Raw genomic sequence first — 17,144 nt, forward strand, 5'->3', positions numbered from 1 at the left:
CTAACATACAAAATTATGTTGGACAAACATACTAAAAACAATTAGATCACAGTTCACATTCAGCATCTCAGTTAATAGCTGTTAACTCTTACAATACTGTTTCTATAATCCCATTTTCTCACTGCCTTTTATCATGTCATCAATATACCCTGTGTTCTGCCTGAAATTACTTCATCAAAGGCCTGTTTAAAAAAGACCTTGTTTTAGCTCGTTTAAAGCTTTTAATATCTTTGATCAATCGAAGGTCACATGCCACAATCATAGGCCTGCAATTGCAATCGCTCTATTGTGTACTTCCCCCAAATGAGCTTTTTGGATATTTGGTACTGGTAGAAGACCTTGGTTTGCTTAAGAAAGACTACATTGTAGGATATACAAATGAAGGCTTGAGCCTAACCATATTGGCATAGATATTCATAGCCTGCATGACACTTATCCGACTAAGTTACAAGGATCTTAGCGACATGACTATACTGCTGAATATCTGCATAGAAGTTGCTATTTAGCCAGATAAGTTGTCCGTCTAAGTTAGACCTGCTCAATAATAATCGAGCATTTAAGTAACATCTGTACCAGGAGGGAAAATGCAACGCTGGTACAATATTGGTATGAAAAGGAACACAAAATTCAAGAACTAAGGTTTTGTGTGCTTAATCAGGTTGTATTAAGGAGGGGAGGAGATGTTTCAAAGATTTTGGTGCAGAAGGAACAAAGATATATTTCGTTGGGGGACGGTAGAACCTTTGGGATTGAACCAAGACCTGGAGTGGAATGTGTTCATTTAGTATTGGATAGGGCAGATCGGATTAGGATTCAGAAGGAGTTGTGCTTTGTTAAGGCAGTATCTAGGAAATAATGAGTGGTTCACGTGGGTGACGTATGAAATGGGAGTTACCGCAGGGAGATTTAAAAAGAGAAAGGAAGTATTGAATGCGCAGCTGCGGCATTGTGGAAAGGTAATTCAATCGAACTGGGTTGGAAATTCATGTTGAAATTATTAAGGTCAGTATATATACTTTGAAAAGAAAAGAGTGAGTAGTGGATAGAAGAAGGTATTTATCGATGACATATGAGGATGTACATAATTTTCTTTTGAATAGTTATAGTGTTGGTTTGAAGAACCAGTATAACTGACGGAACGTTGGTTTGGTGGTGGAAGAGTTAAGGAGGCGAACGGCTGTTTGTTAAAATTGTATAAAGGAAAATGGATGTAATAATAAAAGATGTAAAGCATTTAGAACCACAGGTCCTCTTCACAACTCTCTGTACTCCACACAGGCACTTTCTTAGAGGCACTTGTGCACTACTTAGAAAAAATCCCACACATGACACCGTATGTGAGAACAAGCGGTGATTCCCTCAGCCTGGAGACAAACTAGATTAAGTCAAGTCTTCTTAAAACAGTATTTCTTTATTATAACATCACATACACAGAACAATGAACTGTCTTCTCCTCAGTGTACTCTCTTTACTTACAGTGTGTTGCTTCATCTCAGCTCAGTGTTTGAACAGTGTTGCATACAGGAACTGCCTTCCTCTTGGAGACCTGGCCTGGTCTGGTTATCCCTACCTGGATCCCAGCTCTTATTCCCCAGTCTCTGCCCCATAGAGCATACTCTCCTTAAGGCATTTAAAGTAGACCAGGCATCTAGCCTGATCCTGCATTGGTAAACAGGGGAACACCAGGGGCACTGCCCCACAGCGCTGAATTTCAGCACACTCTTTTAATACACAGGTTAAATTGCTTTTTAACTCCCAGTGCAGTAAGCTAATGCTATGATAATGCATTGGTAAATGTGCGGTCAGCTCTAGTTGAACACAGATTTTAATTCGAGAGGGGAGAAGCTGAATTTGAGAGAGTGTATAGGAGCATTTCTTTTGTTGTGCTCCTAATTTAGGAGCATATGCTTAATTTAGGTGCATTTCTTTTGTTGTGCACCTAATTTAGGAGTATTATTTTTGTCGTGCTCCAAGCCAGGTATCTGGCTATGGTTAGGTTTAAAAAATAAACACACTGTTGATCCTCTACCACTTGCCTTATGGGTAGGAAGGAGCCCCATTGGCGGTTCCAGTGTTAGAAACTTTACTCCACCTTTGACGAGGAGTAAAGTTTCTAACATTAAAAAATATGGGGTACATTTTGAAAGAGCTGTGCGGGCGTCCATGTATGCGTGGCTCCCAGCGCGCACATGGACATGCCGATGTTATAAAATCCGATACCCTTGCGCACACGCTCACCCGATTTTGGATTGGTGTGCGCATGTGCACGTGGGTGCTCACTTGCATGCGCGTGCCCACTTGCACACGCAGGGTGGGGAAATTTTTTAAAACACGCGCGGTGACGCAATTGGGCCTTTGCCCAGTTCTCTCCCAGTTTGCTTCAATAAAGAAGTGGACTGGGAGGGAACTTCCCTATCCCCCTACCTAACCTTCCTCCCTTTTGCCCTCTCTACTCTGACCCCTAAACCCACCCTAACTAAACTTTTTTTTTTTTTTTGTTATTTTATTTCATTTTTTTTAAAGGTTGGAAAATTATTTTTCATTTAGAACAATTTTATTATTTTCAACCAAAAAACAATACAGAGAATGCTGAACTCTGATACACTCTCCGTGAAATGTTCCCCTTATGAACCCCTTCTCAGTTCTCCAACCTCATCCCTAGATAGCAGAAAAACCCACCAAGAACGACCCCCCTCCCCCCTAACCCTTCCTAAGCCATATATTTTTTTCAAGCATTCCATTTGTGTTCAAGGTCGTGTCCCAAAAGCGTGTTGATGCAAGAGTGTTCGTCCAAATTTAGTTCACTCATTGAGGATCAAACTGCGTGAGCGATGTGGGAGAGTCTGTATATACGGATCCCAGACCCTCATGAACAGCTTCTTGTTGCGTGGAGATTGTCTCGCTGTCTCCATTTGAAGCATCCGGTGTAAACAGTTACGCCAAGTCCAGTAAGATGGAGGGGTAACTTCCCTCCAGTTCAACAAAATGACCTTTTTGACCACCAAACAAGCTTTACGAATAAGCAACCGAGCCCCCATATCCCTTACCCGTAAGGGAGAAATACAGCCAAAAAGTAGCCATAGGGGAGACACTGGGATTGGTACCTCCAACAAATTAACTAAATACCTTACAATTTTGCCCCAATAGTTCTATATAGGAGGACATTCCCAAAAAGCGTGGGATAAGGTACCCCTAGGGCACTGGCATCTTGGGCAGGCTGCCGAGGATGATATTTTACATTGGTACGCCCCTTGAGTAGAAATATAGCCCCTATGGAAAAACTTGTACTGCATTTCTCTATAATACATATTTGCTGATATTTGGGATATTCGTTTAAAGCACCTTTGCAGTATGGACCTAGTGACTAGAAAAACCCCATCCCCATTCCATTGCTCAACCAGGATAGAGCATGTGTCAACATCCAGTATCTTATTTAAGCTCTTGTAGTATTTTGAAAGGGACGGCGCCTTAGGTTGCTCGAATATGAATATTTTATCCATGTTGTGAAAAACTGAAGCTTGCTTCGAGACTAAGGGGAGTGATCCCACATAATGCTGAAGTTGTAAGTATGGGAAGACACACCCAGGCTGAAGACCATAAATCCTAAGTTCTTCAAATGATAATATGTGACCCTCAGAAGACAGCACATGACCTAATTGCATGATTCCCTTACTGGCCCACCCACGAAAGGCAGCAGTGTGAGACCCTGGTGTAAAATTTGGGTTCCCTTGTATAGGTAACAAATAAGCACAAACTCGAGCAGACTCTAACCTTTTTTTGTGTTTGACAACTTACCTGCTTCTCCGAGCAGAAGTAAGTTGTGCATGCTGGCCAGCTGCTAGCGCGCGCTTCACCGAGACAGCGCAAAATGGCGCTGTCCTGGCCGGCCCCCGCCCCACTCCTTTTGATTCAAGCCAGTCTTTGGCGCGTACACGGATATATGCTTGTGGCTGGGGACCTTTAAAAATCCTCACGGCACGCGCATGGCCCAGCCATGTGCGTATCTCCATGTTTTCACTTGCGCCGATGTTTTAAAATCTAGCCGTGTGCACCTCTCTGCATTGGGAGGGAATGTTTAATGCCCTCATTTGCATGGAATTTCTATGTGAGCAGGTAAACCTGTGTGTTTGGGTGAACATATCTTTCTACACTGGCCTGACAGAGAGACAGACACCCCACAGCGAGAAGGAAACACAACACCCAGCTAAGCACAGACATACCACACCTACACAGAAAAGCACAGAAGACACAGAGAGATGCATAGAAACAACACTTCCAGACATAGGCAGAGAAAGACAGACAGACAATATCACAGACAGAGGCATAGACCAATGCACACCAGACAGACACACACTCCATACCACATCTAGACACAAAATCCGTACACCGCAATGGTAAGGTCTGCTTCAAAAAATGTAGGTATAGCCAACATTTTTTAGTTGCTGAGAAAAACTCCATCTCACCCAGCCCCACTTTTAAATTTTCCTATTTTTGTATTTACTTATCTTTTTTTTTATTTTCTCATGATTTGATTTGCTTATTTAAGAACATAAGGCTTGCCACACTGGGTCAGACCAAGCGTCCATTAAGCCCAGTATCCTGTTTCCAACAGTGACCAAGCTAGATCACAAGTACCTGACAAGATCCCTAGGGGTAGATAGATTCCAAGCTGCGTATCCCAAGAATAAGCAGTAGATTTCTGCAACTTTCCCTTAATAATTGTTAATGGATTTTACCTCCAGGAACTTGTCCAAACTTTTTTAAAATGCAGCTATACTACCAGCTGTCACCACATCCTCTGGCAATGAATTCCAGAGCTTAATTATGCATTGAGTAAAAAAATATTTTCTCATTAGTTTTAAATGTATTACCCAGTAACTTCATTGTGTGTCCCCTTGTCTTTGTACTTTTCAGAAGAGTAAACAACTGATTAACGTTTACTTATTCCATGCCACTCATTTTATAGACCTCTATCATATCTCCCCTCAGCCCTCTCTTCTCCAAGTCCTTACCTCTTTAGCCTTTCTTCATAGGGGAAATGATTCATAGGGGAATAGATTTTTTTTTTTTTTACAACTTTTGCCTTTATTCTCTCTTCCTCACCTCTCATTCTTCCTGGCCTCTTTTCTCCTCCCTTACCTCACCACTTGTCCCCTGGGTGGGCAGCAGCTGTGATCTCTCCCAGGGTAGAGACCCAGCAGCAGCAGCAGCAGCAGCAGGATCTCCTCTTGGGCTGAGGTCCAAGGGTGGCAGCACTCTTGGGTTGTGGAACCGCAGTGGCTGCCCCCATGTCTAGTTCTGCCACAGAGTAAGTGGCTTCCCACCTGGGCCCACCACAGCAAAAGCAGCTCTTCTCCTCAGTCAACCGAAAGAGACGCATGACTAAGCCGTGGCATGCTTACAATGAGGCCACTATGCTCTGGCAGCTACCTCTTTCCTAAGCTTGCAGTGTCTCCACAGCACTGAGACTTGAAAGTATAGCCAATGTATTCTTCCCTGATTAGGCAACCAGTGTACCCCCCTTCAGGACTGTTCAAGCCACTCCTAGCCCCCCCCCCCCCCCCACAGGGGGAAATCACCTTCCAGTTTGCTTACTCCTGCCTTAATGCATGAAAAAAATGCCATGAAATCTAATTTGTGAAATTTTGCACGTGCTATTTGCTGGGTTATTTTGCATGGAATTTAACTTTTGCGAAGCACACTACAAAATCTATGAAAAACAGGTAATGAGCTTCATGGTTGTAAAAATCAGATCATTGCCTATGCTTGCTTAACTAAATTTAATATAAAAAAAAATGCACAAAAATACATTATTTTGCAAAACTTAACTATACCTTAGGGAGGTGTAATTACATTGTGCTAAAGTCTATGATTTTGCATGGACTTTACAGCAAAACATTTGCCATGAATTGCATTTGACTAATATTTAAATGAGCATTCACTGCAACAAAATCTGTGTGCAGTACCAGTTCATTCCTGCAAACCTACTTGTAGGTTAGTACATTGGTTTCTAGATCAGCTGCAAAAGCACATCTTTATTTGCATAAAGACTATTTTCCATCTAAATGCTACCAGTCAATTACTTCAGCCCAACATTAAGCAAAATTATACCTGTACTAAAAGAATTAAACCAAACACAAATGCTGCAAATAACCTGTATCATTTGTGAACCCAAAATATAAAATCACCTCGTCTTCTATTATTTTCATGAATCCTTTAAGCTCTACTGCCACTAGAAATATGTGACAACATAAATATATGAGTTTGTTTCCATTGATATGGGCATAGCAGGTTTATCTTTTATGTAAAGTGCAATCATAAATATGCTGGATAAAACAATTTCATTTCCAAAATATGAAAATACTAATGTAGCATACATTCAATTCTTTTAACATTTTTTACAAATCTATTGGCAAAATAAAAAATGTTTTCCTGCAAAGAACTAAATGGCTGCCAGCCTACATTTCTTGATCTTGAAGAGCATATCGATAACAAGACTTACCTTGATTTTTTAATGGTAAAGGCATAGTCTCCCTGAGTTTGCTTAAAAGGTTTTTCATTTCTCTCATATCTCTGTAGAAATGAAAAATAAAATGACTAGAATGGAGAAAAACATTTCAAGACTTAAGCATGAATACCTAATGTTCTGATTTACTTAGTTCTCTACAGTATGGCGTAAACATGACAGCGACGGATGACACTTTGGCATATTCTTCAGCTCGAGAAAGCCTGTGAGCCACAAGACAGACTCATACGCACACAAACCAAAAACGCAAAAAGATTAATGTGTTTTTAAATGCACCGTTCTTGTTCTCCTCTAACATTTTTGAACATTACCTCATTGATGCCTCCAAAAATCCTCAAAATCTGTATAAAATATTCATTTCGGGAAGGTAATCTTACCGAAAAAACCTAGTATCTCAGACGTGCAAATTTAATCCAGTATGTCAGTAAAATACATTTGCTATCAACTTCCAGTTGAGTCAGTCAGTAGGTTAGGCGTTATTTGTCAGCTTGTGCACACTACAACATTCATTCTTTTAAGCTTATACACTTTAAAGACAAGAACTGGGTGAAACATTTATACTGTTCAGCACTATCCTTATTTTTATGGATTTGCTTCTGAAAAATATAAGCATGAAAGTTGAGAAATGGGAGCAGGATCTTTCACTTTTAAAATCTATGAAATTCCCTGCCTGGATGCATTGCGTAACGTTTGTCCCCTTCCCCTTAAATTTGCTATTTTACATGGAGGGCTATTTCCGTGACCATCGGAAAATGTCCTTCCCTCAGTGTGGCTGAAAGTGTACACCTGACACACGCACCTTCACCTGGCTTTCCTGGGAGTGGGTTTAAGTTGGGAGGAAAATAATCCACGCAAATTACATTTTCAAAACATTGAGGGCAACTTTCAAAACTACTTGCGTGCCCCCATATGCGTATGAATATGGGCACATGGTAATTTATTACTACATTTTATAACCTGCATGTATATGATATGCACAGCTAATAAAATATGTGCACATCTGCACGCACAAAGTGCTACTTTGCTGGGTATGTCATCATTTAGCCAGACAATGATAATTAATCACTAAACAGAAGCAAACACCTCTCAGATAGTCACTCACACACAAAGTGTAACACTCTAGAGAGGGAAATAGTCTTTCAGCTATTTACCACCAATATATACATGTGAGCAAGTAATATACCTGCATATTTGAACTTAGAATTTTAAATGGATATGCAAAAAGATCTACGTGCATTATTTAGGCGCAGTTACCCCTGTAAAGTAGCTGTTAACAAGCGTTAGGTCAGAGGATTTTATAACCTGTGCATGGCAATGAAGTTACCAGCTTTACCAATTAGTCTACTGGTTCGCCCAGCACAACTACAGCTTTTAAAGACCCTCCTGGCACTTCAGCCTAACGTCCCCCCATTTCACACAGACCCCCCCCCCAACTCATTTTTTTCAGATTTTTGCGATCATTTACACAAGCATTGAGCAGGAATAAATAAAACCTGCGTGTATCACTTTGCAAGGTTTTAAAATATCAACTTATGCATGTAAATGTTGGCCCCACCCGCTCCTCTTTTAAACAACCAACATTTACTTGCGGATCCTGAGTTATGCATGAATTTTGCAGTTTTGCAAATACCGTACACTCGCGAACGCGCTTTTGAACGCGTGCACCTGCTATTTTATTTTATGCACGTATCCTTTCAAAATTCACCTGTGTGTGACTTTCCAAAAAAATCAGGAGGAAATGTCAAGTACCTGCAGGCAGATTTCAAAGCAAAAGTACACACATGTTTTCCTCTTCAAAAACGGAGCAAAGTCCAAGGTTAAAATTACTAGTAAGGCTTTTGGCCCAAGGCGGACGGGTTGAGAATTGCCACCAGTATCAGAGCCGTTGCTGTTGGATTTGTCTATTGTTTCTTAAATAGTTTCTATGATGAATAAACTTTCATAGAAGAAGTACCAAATGGAAGTTCAGGACTGGTAGATATTGCTAAAAGGGGTCAAAGTTATAGAAGCAGTAGTAGTTACTAGTAATTAATTTCTTTTACAGCTTTCCACCCTGCTCATGAATAGACTTTACATTAATTACTATGAGGGCCTATATAGTTGCAAAGTTTGCAGGCATTTTTACCATTCATACTTAAAAGGAAGCTCTGTGGATAGCTCCCCTGTGAAAATTAGCTGGTGTACAGAATAGGTGGTAAAAGCGCATGCACACTTTGCTTCCTGCTGTTTGTGCAAGTGGTGTTGTGGTGGGTAACATAAGGGCTCTTGCTTTTGAAAATATTAGTACACACGCTGTTTTACTCCTCCAGTCTAAACATTCCTAAAGAAACTCCATTTTATAATGCGGATATGAACATTGTGCATATTTCTTAGCCACGCTGAGCGCAATTTTTCAGATTGACAAATTTAGCTCCGTAAATCGGTATTTACTCTGGCAAATGGCTTTGAAAATGACCTTGTAATAAATGGTGCATTATTTACATATAGTTATTTTTTACATTACGTCCAGTAATAACAGATACCTTCTGTTACCTTCTCTGCAAGACAGTATCATTAAGCGGGAGAAAGAAACACTTTGACAGGAAAAACAGTGAGCATGAAACTTTCACTATTAAAGTTCCAGCATTGGAAAGGATCTGATCAAAGGATCTGATTTAGAAAATGTTTTCTCTCATTTTTGGAGTATGAGAAAAAACACATTTTACAAACCAGGCCTATAAAGTTCCAAAAAGCACATACCTTTCCGTGTTTTCAATATCTGTGGAAACCTGCCCAGAATGTTGTTGAATATCTATTGGTGATGATGATGTATCTTCTAAAATTGGAACTTCTGAACTCTCATCCATTTTACAATCTATGATCTTAGGGACCACATAAGGTTCCTTTCCTTTAAAATATTAAGAGAAAACAAAAAATATCTGGATTATTTTAAGCATTATTTTAAGCCAAAAAGTTATTATGTTGTGTAACAAATTAAATGGCAAGTAACTGTAGTTAGAAATTGTTTCCAGTAGCATCACAACACCCAAGGCTCCTAGTTTGCCAGTATTCTGCAGCAATTGCCGATGAATCTGTCCCTTGTTGCGGAATCACAGGAACTGACCCTACACTAGTCTCTGCTGACATCTCCCCACTCCCAAACCCTTGCCACCACTCTCAATGCACCCCCAACCAAACCCTCAAATCCACTGCTTCCTGTCACCTGCTAGATCTTTGTCCCCCCTGTTCTCCCATTGATCATTCCAGCGGCACTTCTCCATGTATTGGGGTTGAGCTACATAGGCCCTATAGGTTTTCCCTGTTCTTGCAATAAACTATGAGAACAAGAAAAAGTAAGTAGTGGACTGCAATACTAGCAGGGTCAGTGGGGAGAAGAAAGGAGACCAAGGTACAAAGTAATGCAGGGAGGGAGAGAGAAGAAAGGAAAGTGCAATGGAAGGAGCAGAAAAAGATGCATGGAAGAAAATAGAGGGAGAGAGACAAGAGGCTAATGGAAGAGAAGAGTAGAGTTGCCATCTGGTTCCATGTCATAGAGAACAGATTATGCCAGTCCTGGTTTTACCTTATGGCATGCAGATAAGAAACTTGCAGTTCTGATTGTCCCATTGATTTACCTGATTACATCTGAACTGTAAGACCCTGCGTGCCATAGGGTAAAACCAGAAGTGTATTAGCCTGATCTTTACGACAAGAAACCTGGTGGCAAACTTACAGAAGTGGAAGAAATAAGAGATGGATGGAGTAAGGGAGAGAAGAGGAGGGGCAAAGGGGTCGATATTAAAAAAATATGTGGGCGTGTCCATGTGTGCACGCTACCCGGCGCACAAATGGACGTGCGCGGGGGGGGGGGGGGGGGGGTAGAAATTAGCTAATTCGCATGGCGACGAGATCGGGGCTCCCCCAGTTCCCTCCTTGTCCGCTCCAATTAAGGAGTGGACTGGGAGGGAACTTCTCTACCCCCTACCCTAACCTCTCTTCCCCTTCCCCTCTCCTACCCGCCCCCTATTGCTATCCTAGATACCCCCAAATTTTTGAATTTACCTTTTGCTCCTCCAAAGGAGCAATAGCAGGTTGCGCGTGCCGGCACAGCAACAAATGGCCGCTGTACCGGCGCCTCCAGCCCCGCCCTGCCCCCAGACTGCCCTTCCCCGCCCCTTTGCTGAGGCCCGGCTCTTGTGCACATAACAGGGATTACACGCGTGGCTGGGCCCCTTTTAAAATATGCATGGCATGCACAAGGCCCGACTGCGCACGTAACCCCTGATTTTTACCCGCACGGGCCATTTAAAACTGGGCCGAAAATATGCATGAAAGCAGCAGAAGGAGAGGCAGGGGCATTGAGGGAAAAGAAAGACAGGAAAGTGCACAGATGGGGAGAAGAGGTGCGTGAAGCTAACAAGTGAATTTTCAAAGGAGTTATGCATGTATGTGTAACATACTATCGTAGCAATTTTCAAAAGCCATTTATCTGTGTTAAGTGCACAGGTAAAACTCTCGACAATTCAATGGTATATATTGTAGCAGTTTTCAAAAGCCCACTTGCATGGGTAAAGTACATTTACAAATGTAAAACTCAGTTTTAAGCATTTAAATGCTTTTGAAAATTGGACCCTAAGAGTAGAGAAGACATACACAGAGAGGAGTATATCACTTCATAAAGGCAGGAGAGAAGGGAATAAAATGGATAAATGAGAAGAGGTGGGATTAGGAACTGGAGGTAAAAAGACTGAGGTAGTAGACGGGATGTGAAAGGAGAATGGGGACGGAAGTGGAAACAAACTACTGGGAAAAAGGGTAGGGTAAGAAGAGAAGAGAAAAGGGAAAAAGGAAAGAGTGAAAAGAAAAAGAAAAGGGAACACAAAAAGAAGATAGGAATAAAGAAACAGAAAACGTAAAAAAGAACCATACAGCAGAGCTTAGAAAACATGTTTTTTTAAAATAAATATGCTGCATAGTTTCAATATTATCTAATAAAAAGAGCTTTCATCTACATATTAAGCAATAGAAAATATATGTTAATTTATGAATATCTGCCAGGGACTCACAAACACTGTGCCAGAGAATGTGCCATGAAGCTGCTGTGGGAAACTGGGGGATCTTGCTAATAGAGATATGAATCGTGTGATCGATCGTCTTAACGATTGATTTTGGCTGGGGGGGAGGGGAATCTGATCGTCGCGGTTTTGTTTTTTTAAAAATCGTTTAAATCGTAAATCGGGGGAGGACGGGAAAACCGGCACACTAAAACAACCCTAAAACCCACCACGACCCTTTAAAATAAATCTCCCACCCTCCCGAACCCCCCCAAAATGTTTTAAATTACCTGGGGTCCAGTGGGGGGGGGGGTCCCGGTGTGCCGGTTTTCCCGCCCTCCCCCTTCCCCTTCCCCTCCCCTGATTTACGATTTTTGACAATAAATCGGGGGAATTCCTATTGTATCGTGCCTCTAACGATTTTTGACGATTTAAAATATATCGGATGATTTTTTAAATCGTCAAAAAACGATTCACATCCCTACTTGCTAATACCTTCTAGACAGAGGTCCCCAAACTCGGTCTTTGAAGACCTAAAACCCAATTGGGTTTTAAGGATTTCCAAAATGAACATTCATGAGATCTATTTGCATACAATGGAGGAGACAAACACAAATATACCTCATGCATATTCATTGTGGCAATCCTGAACACCCAACTAGGTTGCAGCTCTTGAGGATCAAGTTTGGGGTCCCCTATTCTAGACTATGTAACATCTCTGACTCTGCCCTACAATCAGATCTTGCTAAATCCTTTTTAAATAACAATGACATAGAGGTCATATGAGGAGGAGAGAAAAAAACATCTTTTATTCTTTATTTATCAATAATGTCATAAATCTTGTAGTTTTTAATCTAAAACTTGTATAAGGAAACAATATTAAAAAAATAACTGAAATTTTATACAGCCAAATTATAATAATAAAATCAAACTAGGTGAAAAACACAAAGTTAGGATTGTGAAAAAAATGAGATTTGTACATTGTACTCTTGACCTGGCTTGATAATAGCTAGGTAGAGAGTGCATCAAGCTAGGTTGAGAGGACATTCTACCAATTTCATCTTTGTATACCTTTCATGACTCCAAATCACATAAAATCTTCACTGTCTACTGTGCTGTTTGTACCTCTGACTGTGCACGTAAAACTGCCCCCCAAAACTTAGACCACCACCAAAACATCACCCAGAGTTCAAAATGGCCCCGTTTACAGTGGCTAATATGTATGCCTCCCCAGAGATGCGCTCTCTCTCTTTCTCCCTTTCCCTGCTCTGAAAAAAGGTATAGTTATTTCCGGTGTTAAATTGTGCAATAGCATGCGTTACACTATCGCATGCAAGGTTAAACACCCCTCATTTTCATCAGCTCCGCCTAAACTCCTCCCTTTTGACTACATTTTTAGAATTTGCATACACATCTCGCAATGCTTTATTTATCTCATGCGTTATGGTGATACTGTGGGCATTAGGGCCCTAACGCACATGATAAGGCCCAAACATGATTTGATGAATGACCCCCTTAGCTGACTAATACAACTCTTTCCAGTTATGCCCTCAGAACGTATGCTGGAAGATGAGTCCTAGAGGACGGCCTCTTTGAGCTCCTAAAGATACTCTGGACACTGGCGGTAAATCAACAAGAAAACATTTGTATTCCTTGATATTGATAACCAGAAGCAAGGGAGACAGGCCATCCTCTAGTACCCTGCCATCCCTTGAAACTGGAGGGTCAAGGAGGACTAATATCAAGCATCGGTTTAGGCTAAGAAGCACTGGCATCAGTATCTATCAGTGTGCAATGCTGAGAGCAGGAAGATTCTGAAGCGGCCCTAAATCCTGAGCCCTTCCTATGGAAAAGTAAGCTTACCCTCACATCCATCTCAGAAATCACAATAGCGTCCAAAGGCCTGGATGCCAGCAACCACTCCTCACGTGACCCAGGAAGATGTAACTATTCCTCCTGTTTCCCATGCTTTACTGGTATCAACAATGTTTGAGTAGGAGTTGGAAAAAGATAATCCAGGAATTATCTGATTGCAGAGCTGCAAACAGTGCATCAGCATCAACATAGTCAGTTACCTTGAGGATGGAGTCCCAACTCTGTTTGAATTACTATTAGCATCTGCTAGAGGTCCCGATGCTGGTTCCTGGAGATGAATCAGCACAGAGGACTTCTGCATGGTGTAAATTTCCAGTCATCGGGGGTGGGGAGAAGGGAGTGCGTTCCCAAGGAACAGATGTTCATTGAGGTCTAGATACCAACAGACTCGACACATTCACTGAGAGGTGAATTTTAAAAGCCTGGCGTGCACAGTAATTAGGGGATGTGCAAATAAGTAGGATTTTAAAAGCCACCGAGATACGTACGTATCTCCAGCAGCGGGCAAATCTTTATACTTTTCAAAAGGGGCGGGGTGGAGTGTGGATGTGGTCTGAGCAGGGAATGGGTATTTCAGGTATTAACCTGAGATATGCGGGTATATACTTATATGCCCCAGTGCGCACCAAGGTCCTCTGCCATGTAACTTTATTTCTGCTATGGATGACATGTAAGTTAATTAAAGAAATCTAGGCAAATCTGTGATGTTTTAAGGGTCAGGGGAGTGAAGGCTATTATACTAGGGGATTTTTAAATATCCTATATCTTAACTTGCCAAACTAAGAAAACTGTAAATGGTGTCGGCGCACCCCCCCCCCCCTTTAAAATCACACAATTTACACAGTAAAAGCGGGATTTGTATGCAAATGCATGCACCTAAAAGACTAAATTAATTCTTTGCTTTCGTGTTTACTAATGAGGATGTTGGGGAGATACCAGTTCTGGAGATGGTTTTCAGGTGTGATGAGTCAGACGAACTGAACAAAATCACTGTGAACCTAGAAGATGTAGTAGGTCAGATTGACAAACTAAAGAGTAGCAAATCACCTGGACCAGATGGTATGCATCCTAGGGTACTGAAGGAACTAAAAAATGAAATTTCTGATCTATTAGTTAAAATTTGTAACCTATCATTAAAATCATCCATTGTATCTGAAGACTGGAGAGTGGCCAATGTAACCCCAATATTTAAAAAAGGTTCCAGGGGTGATCCGGGTAACTATAGAGCAGTGAACCTGAATTTAGTGCCGGGAAAAATAATGGAAACTATTCTCAAGATCAAATCATAGAGCATATATGTGATTTAATGGAACACAGTCAACATGGATTTACCCAAGGGAAGTCTTGCCTAACAAATCTGCTTCATTTTTTTGAAGGGGTTAATAAACATGTGGATAAAGGTGAACCGGTAGATGTAGTGTATTGAAGAATATGATTGATCAGATACACAATATTAGGAAGGAAAAATACCCAGACGCCTCTGCTGTACTGTGGCCTGTCAGAGGTGAATGAACTCTGAGTGCTTTTCTGAGCATGACTTGCAGAATGTCCCTGAGGTAGACCTACTGGCACCAACATATTCAATGGCAACATTTACTTCATTATTACAGATAGAGGGCATATAGCATCTCCCAGGAACACTTGTCTTTGACTCTTCTTTAAAAAGCCAAATAAACTAAATTTTAAACCTCTTGCTGAGTCGAAGTGTTCTTGTTGCCCTGGCCCTGAGTACAGAAATTATAAACAGTATTTGGATTTTCAGAAGGCGTTTGACAAAGTCCCTCATGAGAGGCTTCTACGAAAACTAAAAAGTCATGGGATAGGAGGCGATGTCCTTTCGTGGATTACAAACTGGTTAAAAGACAGGAAACAGAGAGTAGGATTAAATGGTCAATTTTCTCAGTGGAAAAGGGTAAACAGTGGAGTGCCTCAGGGATCTGTACTTGGACCGGTGCTTTTCAATCTGTATATAAATGATCTGGAAAGGAATACGAGTGAGGTTATCAAATTTGCAGATGATACAAAATTATTCAGAGTAGTTAAATCACAAGCAGACTGTGATACATTACAGGAGGACCTTGCAAGGCTAGAAGATTTGGCAGCAAATGGCAGATGAAATTTAATGTGGACATGTGCAAGGTGTTGCATACAGGGAAAAATAACCCTTGCTGTAGTTACATGATGTTAGGTTCCATGTTAGGAGCTACCACCCAGGAAAAAGATCTAGGCATCATAGTGGATAATACTTTAAAATCGCCGGCTCATTGTGCTGCAGCAGTCAAAAAAGCAAACAGAATGTTAGGAATTATTAGGAAGGGAATGGTTAATAAAACGGAAAATGTCATAATGCCTCTATATCGCTCCATGGTGAGACCGCACCTTGAATACTCTGTACAATTCTGGTTGCCGCATCTCAAAAAAGATATAGTTGCGATGGAGAAGGTACAGAGAAGAGCAACCAAAATGATAAAGGGGATGGAACAGCTCCCCTATGAGGAAAGGCTGAAGAGGTTAGGGCTGTTCAGCTTGGAGAAGAGACAGCTGAGGGGGGATATGATAGAGGTCTTTAAGATCATGAAAGGTCTTGAACGAGTAGATGTGACTCTGTTATTTACACTTTCGAATAATAGTAGGACTAGGGAGCATTCCATGAAGTTAGCAAGTAGCACATTTACGACTAATCAGAGAAAATTCTTTTTCACTCAACGCACAATAAAGCGCTGGAATTTGTTGCCAGAGGATGTGGTTAGTGCAGTTAGTGTAGCTGGGTTCAAACAAGGTTTGGATAAGTTCTTGGAGGAGAAGTCCATTAACGGCTATTAATCAAGTTTACTTAGGGAATAGCCACTGCTATTAACTGCTTCAGTAGCATGGGATCTTCTTAGTGTTTGGGTAATTGCCAGGTTCTTGTGGCCTGGTTTGGCCTCTGTTGGAAATAGGATGCTGGGCTTGATTGACTCTTGGTCTGAACCAGCATGGCGATTTCTTATGTTCTTATGTTCTTAAAATGTGGCGCATGTGTGCGTGGCCAGACTATTTTATGACATGTGCACATATGCATACATCTTTTAAAAAATGGCCATGTCCCTGTTCGCAGGCTGACGTATGTGCAAATTTGTGCCAGTTTGACAGTTACCGTCCCTGGTCTTGCCTTCTAACCAGATGTGAACTCAAACTGAAACACCAACCCATGACTCTGGCTTAGAGTGTGAGTACTCCTAAGGTTAAGTTTACAGATATGAGGAATACTCTAATCACGAGGAATGAACAGGTATCCCCCTGAACTCCTCTCCTGTAAAGGAATGGATAAAGTCTCCTCTGGAGGACTGTTCCTTTGCTGATTTTATAAAACAATGGCAAAAACGTTCCCTTTGATTTACAGAAGGAGGAAGAGTCCAGGGCAAAAATATTTGACATCCTCCAAGTCGTGGTTCACCCCTTCACAAAAGACATTTTGGCAATACCCAATCATGTGATCCTGCAAGCAAGTCAGATGAAAATGTAGGAGAACCCCTCTCTGTGTCTCCAGCGAATAAAAATTTGGACACAATGTATCATATCCAGAAAATTCTTGGACTGAGAAACAACATCAGTCATCTCTAGTCGAATCTGCTCTCACAAAGGTTGATGTCTCTATGCCACTCTTCAGTGCCTCCAGAGAAGGATTCCCATACCCATTATCTTATTGAGAGATAAATTTATCAATACCC

The 17,144-nt window shown here is 41.3% G+C and overlaps 1 protein-coding gene across 1 annotated transcript in view; it reads right to left on the reverse strand.

Annotated features, from left to right (window-relative positions):
* The window catches only part of RGS7BP (regulator of G protein signaling 7 binding protein), a 223,787-nt gene that overhangs the window by 19,168 nt on the left and 187,475 nt on the right, over nucleotides 1-17,144 (reverse strand). Inside the window, 2 exon segments of the mRNA XM_029576355.1 lie at nucleotides 6,503-6,573; nucleotides 9,266-9,413. Coding sequence (XP_029432215.1) covers nucleotides 6,503-6,573; nucleotides 9,266-9,413 — 219 coding nt within the window.

Source organism: Rhinatrema bivittatum, chromosome 1 (assembly GCF_901001135.1).
Source record: "Rhinatrema bivittatum chromosome 1, aRhiBiv1.1, whole genome shotgun sequence".
Lineage (NCBI taxonomy): Eukaryota > Metazoa > Chordata > Amphibia > Gymnophiona > Rhinatrematidae > Rhinatrema > Rhinatrema bivittatum.